This window comes from Phragmites australis, chromosome 9, assembly GCF_958298935.1.
Source record: "Phragmites australis chromosome 9, lpPhrAust1.1, whole genome shotgun sequence".
NCBI lineage: Eukaryota > Viridiplantae > Streptophyta > Magnoliopsida > Poales > Poaceae > Phragmites > Phragmites australis.
In genome coordinates, this window is record NC_084929.1 from 6,197,302 (window position 1) to 6,207,087 (window position 9,786).

The 9,786-nt window shown below is 45.3% G+C and overlaps 1 protein-coding gene across 1 annotated transcript; it reads left to right on the forward strand.

Annotated features, from left to right (window-relative positions):
* Nucleotides 1-753: 753 nt before the first annotated feature.
* On the forward strand, nt 754-1,283 carry LOC133929692 (small polypeptide DEVIL 17-like). Its single transcript, XM_062376479.1, has one exon. The coding sequence runs from the start codon at nt 834-836 to the stop codon at nt 1,101-1,103; it is 270 nt and encodes an 89-aa protein (XP_062232463.1). The 5' UTR covers nt 754-833; the 3' UTR covers nt 1,104-1,283.
* Nucleotides 1,284-9,786: the final 8,503 nt, after the last annotated feature.

Genomic DNA, 9,786 nt, shown 5'->3' on the forward strand with positions numbered 1-9,786 from the left:
TTTAGAGAAACAGAAAACCATGGATTATGAAGTAACAGAACCGGTGAACAGTAAAATAGTGCACAGTGAATTTGACGGAGAATTTTGGATGGCAACTGACCGAATGGATGGAATGGCAATAAAGGAACCAAAAATAAAATCGATGGCAATGAAGGAAGTCTAAAATTTTAAGTGGCTCATAGGGAAGAGGTAGTTTTTCTGATGGCACGTATGGAATTTCCCCAAAAATCACTTGGTTGCACTACCTACCTACTTGTGAACTTTGAAGAAGAGAAGCAGTTTAAGGTAAGAAAGTAAAATTGCCAGAGACACTCTAGAATCTAGAACCTAGGGATTTTAAAAGAAATTCCGCTTAAAATCCCCAGGTCCCAAACGTACCCTTTTGTGTGAAAGATAAAGACATCACCAAATGTTAGACAAGAAACACTGAATTCCACAATCAAGTCCATTCAACTGAATGGGGTGCTCAATAAATTAATTTCCATGTCAAAGAAAAGGTGCAAAGAATTAAATTTAACTCAGTTGATCGAGGATGTAAACGTGCGTTTAGATCACACGAGTTTAAGTACTCTAGACACAAATTTGAGTACTCATATTATTTCTAGGCATATTCGAGGACAAAATCGTCATTCGACACTTCCGATGTCGGCCTCTAATAATGAGCCGTCGCAACAATATGGGCCCGGGACATCAACCGGGCCTGGCCTATATTAACATCGTTTCCACTACGGTGCAGGAGTACGCTATCTGCAACCCATTTCGTTCTCATCCTGTGCTCTCTGACCTGCACCACAACTGTCACCACGGCAAGCTCTTCCACTTCTTGCGGCACCATGCAGCTGGCAGCCTCTGCTTCCGCCTCAGTCTGCTCGTCGTACCACCACCTCTCAACGCCGGCGGCCGCCGCCGACGCCACCGCCGACAGCGGCACGAGGGAGACGCAGCTCGCGCGGCGGCGGAGGAGGAAGCGCGCCGGCGGCGGCTGCGCCGGGCTCCAGCGGCGGTGCTACGCGGTGCTGAAGCAGCAGCGGACGCGGCTGTACATCCTCCGGCGGTGCATCACCATGCTCCTGTGCTGGCACGAGCACGACCCCTCCGACTGAGCCTGGGCTGGCCGACTCAGCCCATTGCAGCCCATTTGCACTCTACGTGGGCCGGGCCGGGCTCAGTCAGGCCTGGTTTTCTTTTTTCTTTTTGATTGTAGGAAGGAAAGAAACAGAGTGCTGTGATGTATAATACCGGGTTCTGAAAATGATGAAGTTAGAACATTTTTAATCAGACTAGTTAAATGTCAGTGCATTGTAACGAGAGCTAAAAATTTTCACGAGGTATTATAGTTGACTGAGTGTGATATAACGAGCTAAACGACTACACAACATAGCTTACACTACACAACATGCATGTATTACAAACTAACTTGTCCACTAATTTATCGACGAAAAACATTATACCGAAAGCATCTTAATCTTAAATAAATAATGAGATGACAAAATAGCTTACCCACTAATCACTAATTGTTTCCAGTGATGAAATGTTAAATAAATAAAATGTTTATTTGCCGGTGCCACCAACACTAACAATTCTTGACTACCGATTCATACCTTGGATGTGTTGGTTCGCCATGCATGCTCTGTTCTTGCGATAGCATGAAAAAAGGAAGAAAAAAATATGATCTGAAAATAGTATATTATTCAAAGAAAGATAACGTATGATTTACAAGTAAAACATGAATTTTTTTGCCTCACCGTGACATGAATAGAAACAATATAGAAAAGTAACTGTGTAAGTCTAAAAAGATAAAGGCTTCCATGGAAGATATGGAATGCATGCCATTGAGAGCAGAGTACCGAACTACTTTTTCAAATAAAATAGGACTGAAATTCGGAACAAAATTCTGCACCGTTCACCCATTCTGCAAAATAACTAAATTAATCATCCAAGTGAAAGACGAATTACATGCTACAGCTTTATAAGAATTGTAGGCAGAGGGAGAAGTCATGATATACCAAAAATGAGCAAGGAGACATCTCCTAATAGATCAACATGGAAGAGAGTAATATGCAGCAGGTACAACATGGAAGAGAGTAATATGCAGCAGGTACAAGGAAAACAGAAATGACATTTTTATGCTTTACCTAATGAGGAGTGTGAAACATTGTATTATTGAGACTAATATGATGAGGTGGTGAATAACGAAAAAGGAAAAAATCCTGAGAAGTACTACATTAAGGTAAAACAGCATCTGAGATGACGTTGGCATATCTGATAAATCGCTATCCACAGCTAACCAAACAAAAGATGGCTTCTAAGCAACCACAAATGAAGATTATAGTATGAGTTACTTACTGTGTGTAAAACTGAAGAGATGAGGTTGCCAATTTGGAATGAATGATTGCAGAGCATTCTGTACCTCTTGCTTTGTGGTATATTCGACAAATTCAAAACGTCTGTGCCCTCCAAACTTCATAGACAACCTAAGGGTTGAGGCTTTTGCCCTGAAAATTTTATGTGTCAAGTATTATTCACAAGGTCTCGAGAAAGCGCAGTACAATCATCTATCAATTTGAAGCCAATAACATCTATCTTCGAGAATTTGCCTACTCATGAGTCACTGTTTTGGGACGAACCAATTGCAAAGTTTAACATCAAGATCAAAAAAAGGGAATCACTGTATTGGAATGTAATTTTTGGGAGCATGATTCAAAAATAGTAAATATGAAAGTAATCATGCACATCAAAATTCATAAACACCTTTTTTCGAGAATACAAAATTCCCAAAAATAGTCATGTGACTAAACTTTGAACTCACATGAAAGTGAGGAAAGCAAATCAGTTCATAAGAATTCATCTTAAACTTGTTAAACATAGAAGTATATACTTATAGATACAAGGTGATCCCAATCCTTTGGAGCTGCGTCTCCTTGATTTATGCAAGCCCGTTGGCCACGGTTGTGATCTCCTTGATGTACATCATCTATACATATGAAAGATCAAGACCCTAAGGGGTCATCCTGCGCCAATACTTTAACATGGTATCAGAGCCACGAATTTTTCTTTGAAGATGTCATCTTCTTCCTCCTCCACCACCTCCTCCTCCTCCACCATCTCCACCTCAGCCGCAACATCTACCTTTGCTGCTATCCCGATCCATCGTTTCAGTCATCTCCTTCACAACATTGTAAATAGTTGGCCTTGGTTGGAAAGACATGATTACGGTGCAGGTCAAATACAACAAAATCATTAAAAAAAAAAGGAAGCATGGATGTGGACGCTTATTAACATCTGCAGAAACTTTGGAATTAATTCCAACTCTTACAATTCAAATGTTTCCAAAGTGCAGACAGCAATACAATACTTGGCGTTCGCATTGGAGAAAGTATCATGGGAATATAAAACAATAAAAGTATCCATGGCAATGTGACATTCATGCAAGCAAGAATTGATACATACTGACAATAGGGAGAAGAATGTCGCTGCCGTCTTCCATCGTCAGCACAATAGCATGGTGACACGCGAGGATTGTTCTAAACACATCTAAAGTGTTTGACGTCATGCATTTTGTCATCCAATAGAAGCAACTGAATGATGAAAACGAAAATATCAAGCATCAGTGAAAAAGATTTCAAATTCAGAGCACAAGGAATCTGATAAAAGACTAAGCAACAGGTAAAGTTATTCCCAATTGTGAATGCAGATTGACCTATAAGTTCTGCAGGAAAAGTTATTCCCATGCTCCACTGGATGCCACTGGACCCCAGGTTGTTACGGAGGAAGAAGAAACAATGTTGGAGGCGGTGGCACTCATCGAGGAGAAGAGGTGGGTAGTAAGAACAAGCAGCGTCATGGAACGATCTCGGCAGCCCTCTGCTCAAAGTCCTGCTACTTTTGTACAAGGTTATGTGCTACAGTTAACTTAGCAACAGAGGGACGAACTTTCGATGAACATGTCTACTCGAATCCAAACAAGCTAACAGTTCAAATATATGAGATAGTTTAGAAGAAGATCTGACCTGTTAGAAGCTAGCGTCGACATGATGGCAGGCTGCGAGGCGGAGGCATGTGCGGGGGCGGGGGCATGGCCGGGGGAGGCAGCACGGGGAGGAAGGGAGGAGGAGGCAGCCGTGGTGGCCAGAGGAGGTGGTGCAAGGAGGAAGGTCGCGGACGCGGCGGGTGGTTGACGAGGAAGGAGGAGAGGGCAGTTGCTAGTGCATGATTTGAGGGTCGGAGATGCCGGGGGAGGGAGAGGGAGCGACGCGTACGGTGATGTACGGGAGCGGGCGGACGAAGAGCTGAGCGTGAGCAGAACAAAGCTGACCATACATGAATGCATGCATGCAAAATGAATGCAAAGAGGGTAGGTTTGTTGTCCTGCGAAATTCCGATGAACGGAACTGATCCGTATCATGCCAACTCTGATAACAACTTCAGTCTTAGTGATCGGAAGCCAAGAAGGTTTTCCAGAATTGTCATCACTCATTAACACATGACTGACTTATGCTTTGGTTCGCTACATTTCCTAGTTGGGGAGCTTACGAGGATGATTTGACTGGCAAGAGCTTAATTGTAATATCCACCGACTTTTCGTTCCTTACATCTCCTTTCTCAAACAATTCGTCCCTTTTGAAGACTGCGTGAGTAAGGATAAAGTAGCATGTCGCATCCTAGAGACATTCATCTGGCATGGGTGGATGTTTATTAATAGACTTTGTGTTTGATTTTATTTCCATCATGTTTTGGACGAGTGCACTTTTGCTATTTCTTGGTATTTCCTTCCGGAGGCAAGAATAAAGATATTCCATAAGTCTAAAAATCTTTCTCAGGGTCAAAGACGTTGATCCCTGTCGAGTGTGTATTTGTAACTCAGTAGAGAAATGGATGGCCTTGTAGAAACAATGGTTGACCTGTTCTCAGTCTATTAGCTGTTGGCGGCTTTGCCAGATTCATTGTAGCACGTCCTAGCTGTGTTGCCCAGATTCTTCAGCGCGCCCAACAGACTTGCTAGGCTCATGCCCGGGCTTTAGCTAATGATTGCGCCCGCTTAGTAGTTAGCAACCTATAAACACTTGTACATGTATAAATCACTGAGTGTATCAATACAAAAGTGTCAAGTGTTGCATCTGAAATTCTTCACTCGATCTCTCTCGTTCTACATGGTATCAATATCCTTTTGATCCTCCTGCTCATTGCCATGCACATCCATCCAATCCATTTCTTCAATTCCTCTTATCACCGGCCACGCCAATTCCGATCGCTGCCACATCCTTTCCTCTGATCAACATTCGTGCCCATGTGCAGTTGAATTGGACTTCAACGATTCCAATTACATGGCCTGGAGCATTTTCTTCAACAATGCTTTCCGTAAGTTTGGGCTCCTCGACCACGTCGACGACACCACTAATGCTCACCAGAAGATCGATGACGCTGAGTGGACGCAAGTCGACTATTGCATCGTCTACTAGCTCTATACAATCGCATCCAAGGAGATCCTCAACAACATCATCATAGCCTTTACCAGGGTGATCTCACCATCAAGGAGTATTGCAGTCATCTCAAGTGGCTTACTGACACATTGCGTGATGTCGGTTCCCCTATATATCACAGACCAGGCCCTCGTTGTCAATATATACTCTGCACGGACTGAATGCTAAATTCAGTCATGCCATCTCCACCATCATAGCGTAGGTTCCCCCGATGTCGTTTCTCTGTGCTCAATCCTACCTCCTTCTAGAAGAAAACTGCATTGCTCACACTGAAAGATGGTGATGGCGTCTCTCCTCACTGCTGGTTCTTCTCCTGCCTCCACTGATCAAGTGCACTTGTGATCATCCTCCAGTGCTCTCGACCGCACCAAGAAGAAGAAGAAGCAACGCGATGTCCGCAACCGCTCCTCCACCAACAATGGCGGTGCTCCTCGTCAGCAAACTACACCGCCAAATTGGCCAACTCCCTGGGTTCCCGGGTACAATCCCTGGACCGGCGTCGTGCAGGCTTGGCCGATGCCATAGATGCGTCTGTTGGGTGTTGGTGTTCTTGGACCACGTCCTGGTGTTCCCCACCCTCAACAAGCGCTAACAACTAGGCATATGTCGTATGACCACTTTTCTCAACTAGTCCAGCAGCCGTATGGCCCAACGCTCCTTTTTGGTTCTCAATGCGTCGCACTGTGTCTCTCCTTACGCTGGTTTTGGGAATTGATTCCTCGACATGGGTGTTACATCATACATGGTGTCAAACCCTGGTATCACCTCTTCCTACTCCCCCCATTCTTCTTCCTCACACATTATTGTCAGCAATGTCGTTTCGTTTCCTATTTCTTACACCAGTCACTGCACCATTCCAACATCTGATCACTTCATCCAGACCATGTGTGTCTTTTGTCAAAGTCTCTCTATGGCCTTAAACAGGCGTCACGTGCCTGGTACCAATGCTTTGCTAGCCACCTGCATCAGTGTGGCTTTTCTGAGCACTGCTCTGCTAAGACTGTTCTGGGTTGGAACTGCGATGAGTAGATGCTGTTGTGCGGGATGTGGATCCCAGAGTTGGGCACTGCATGGCCTGCTGCTACGGATACTGAATTTTCTGCCTCCGGTTGTAACTGGTCCCCTCGGACCTACTGCCCTGCTGCTTCCGATCAGCGAACTTTCTCTTTCTTTCCGCCTCTATGGGTGCACGGGCCTCTTCTAATAGGAGGGTCCTGTTCATCATGGTATTGAAGTCGGGGTAGATAACAGGCACAAGCTGAACATACAAGCTGCGTTGCAGTCCCTTCTTTAAGTGATCCTGCTTCTTCTTATCCGTTGACACCTCTTCTGGTGCCTAGCGAGAAAGGAGGATGAACTTCTGAATGTACTGGTTTACTATCATTGACCCTTGCTTTAGGTCACGGAACTCGTCAGCCTTCATCTTCATGATCCCTGTCGGTACATAGTATTTCCTTAATTCTTCGCAGAATTCTTCCCAAGTGATGGCATCGACATCCATTGATGTTTCACAGTAGTTCTCCCACCATTCTGCTGCTGACCCGGTGAGTTGGTGGACGGCAAGATTAACCATGTCTCGGCCCTCACAGTTGATGACATGGAGCTTCCTAGTGATTTCCCTGAGTCAGTCATCAGCCTCCAAGAGGTCATCGGTACTGTCAAAGGTTGGAGGTCTTATCCTCATAAACTCTGCCATCTTGTTCTGAGGTCCATAACCTCTGTTGTTGATTCCTGCCTGAACTATGGCCTCCAGTAGGCGGGTTTGATTGGTCATCACTGCCACCAGATCATTCTCTGGTGGTGGGGGCAGTGGGATTCTTTGACTGCTACGGTGGCTCTGATGGACTTCATGACTGGGCTGAGAGTCAGCACCTCTGTCTCTTCTTATACCTTGGCCCTCAGAGCACCTCCCTCAGGATCCTATTGTACTTCCTGCTTGAGATCCCATCCCATGGGCTTCATTGATAGGTATGATCTGGCATTGTCAATGGTAGCGAGAGGACTCCTTAGATGATTCCATCTATTCTCTGAAGATAAGAGAGGAAGCAAGAGCTGAGATACAGCTATAGGATGAGGGCAAACAAGATAGGAGTAAGGACAATCCTTGCCAATCATGCAAACAAAGATACAAACAAGAAGCAACACCATACAAGAGTACAAGCAACATGTATTAAACAAACCTAGGAATATCTCCATTAGATCACTAGTACAAAAGTTTTCGATCTACAACGTCAAAAGCATGCTCGCAGAGCATCATGCTACAAGGCTATCTACAACAAAAGCTAAAAAAGGATCTACTCCTAACTAACTACCCAGGACACGTCGTCCTCAGGCGTCATTGGTGGACCTATCGGTAGTGTTGCCAACAGCTGACTCAGCAGGTGAGAGAGTCCCTGCTGATGTTGGGGTAGAAGGGGGTTGGAGGTCCTGTCGACGCTGTTATCGTCGCGGTCACTAACGAACTCACACTCGCTAGGGTCCTCCTCCTCTTCGGAGTCCTCCGTGGGTATCACCATATCTCTGTCCTGGATCGGCTTGGCATGCACTAAACCTCCAGTGGCTGCGGGAACTGGCGAGGGTCCAATCCAGCCATCTGCTATAGCTACTGCTATATGTGCTGGCAGGAGAGGAACGCCTGCAAGGACAACATGTTGGGTCCTACTCGCGGGGATACTGAAGGTGCTCTTCCTAGCAGTCGTCCTGGTCCAGGAGCCACTCATGCCATGCTATCGATTGAGGTCCCTGTGATGGGCTCTCACCGCCCTCTGCAGTTGCGGCCTGGACTCTATTCTGATCTAGCATTACACGGAGAGCTCTCTCCCATGTCTCAGACTCCTCTGCCCTATAGCGAGCATCCTGGAACAGCTGATAGGTCTCATTGTGCATGTGCTCCAAAGCATGGAGGTACTGTGCTGTGACGGACATGGTGGTGTCGTTCTCCTCTTCCTCCTGTCCTGCATCCTCCATGATGGTTAGGCATGCACACCAAGCAGCTCGTTAGCTAACGGCAGCTGGAAAGTGCCTCATGGGAGTGTGTGCAACCTCTCTGACACGCCTCCCACACAGGTGCTCAAGTGCCTCGTAGGCCACCAACTGGTACGTGTCATGGTACCGTACTTCGGTGGTGCTGACATGCCACAGTCGCCAGCTGGGGTGCCTCGAGCAGTCAAAAATCTGCAGAAGAACCTAACACTTTTGGGATCTATTCTCGTCGTACTCACGCTCGGCGTACTCTGGGTGTCGGGTGTACCCTAGGCGGCAACAAGCTTCCCACAACAACTTGGGAAAGCCCTTCACTCGTAGACATCGCACTGTGTTTCAATCCTCGTCTTCCATCTACCAGGAAAATGGGACAGCTTAGAACCAGCGTATCACGTTTTCAAAGATAACATGATAGAAGGTAAGTACAGAAGAGGTTTTAATAACATAGTTTTTGGAAATAAATAGACACAAGCTAGTCTATCCAAAGGTCACGTCCTACAGCCAAGCATGGCTCTAATAACACTCCTGTAAGACCCCTGTTACCAGGATCTCCTGCGTCTCCTGTATCAGTCCTTGGATTACGTAGCTGATACGTACAGTATAATAGTCGTAGTATCACAGTCAAACTTCGTACATTATAGAAAGGCTCAAAATACAAAAGGTTACAAACTGTACCGTATATTACAAGCTTGGCCTAGCGGCCATCAAAATATACAACGGAACAAAAGCCTAAGCCACAAGCAGCGAGGGTGCGAACGCGACTTTAGAGATTACTCTTTATCCCCGGCTTCACCTTCGGTGAAATCAGCATCGGCTTCTTCATCTGAATGACAGTAAGAGTGAGTACAGAAGGTACTCAGCAAGCCCTATACTACTTTAAAGTGTTGATAGATGCATACAGGGGTATTTCAAGGGCAAAGCTTTACGGTTTTAGTTTTAGCGTAAAACAGTTTTATGCAGGTGGTCAGTGGTATCATCAGCTAATGACTTTGAAACAGTTCAAGTAGTTCAAAAACCAGTAACAAGCTGTATCTGGAGTTTTTTGGTTCTGAGAGGGGCTACACCTCCCTCCACAGTCCCTATTATCACATTTGGATCAACCGTGCTTTGTAGCCTTGCAAACTGGACAGTAACATAAATACCTTGTCGCATCAATGGTTATGATAGTTTTACAATTTTTTTGTCCTTTTCCATATGGTTCTTGCACTAAGTTTTGGTTGCTTTGTTTACTAAGAAGGCATTTATAACTATAGTTGGTTGGCTTGTCAATTTGAACCCTCAAGAAACTTCTGTGTCGAGTTTCATTTCAAAGCCATTACAACCG

What these genes read in the sequence shown, in the direction of transcription:
- LOC133929692 (XM_062376479.1), top strand. Translation starts at nt 834, where the DNA reads ATGCAGCTGGCAGCCTCTGCTTCCGCCTCAGTCTGCTCGTCGTACCAC.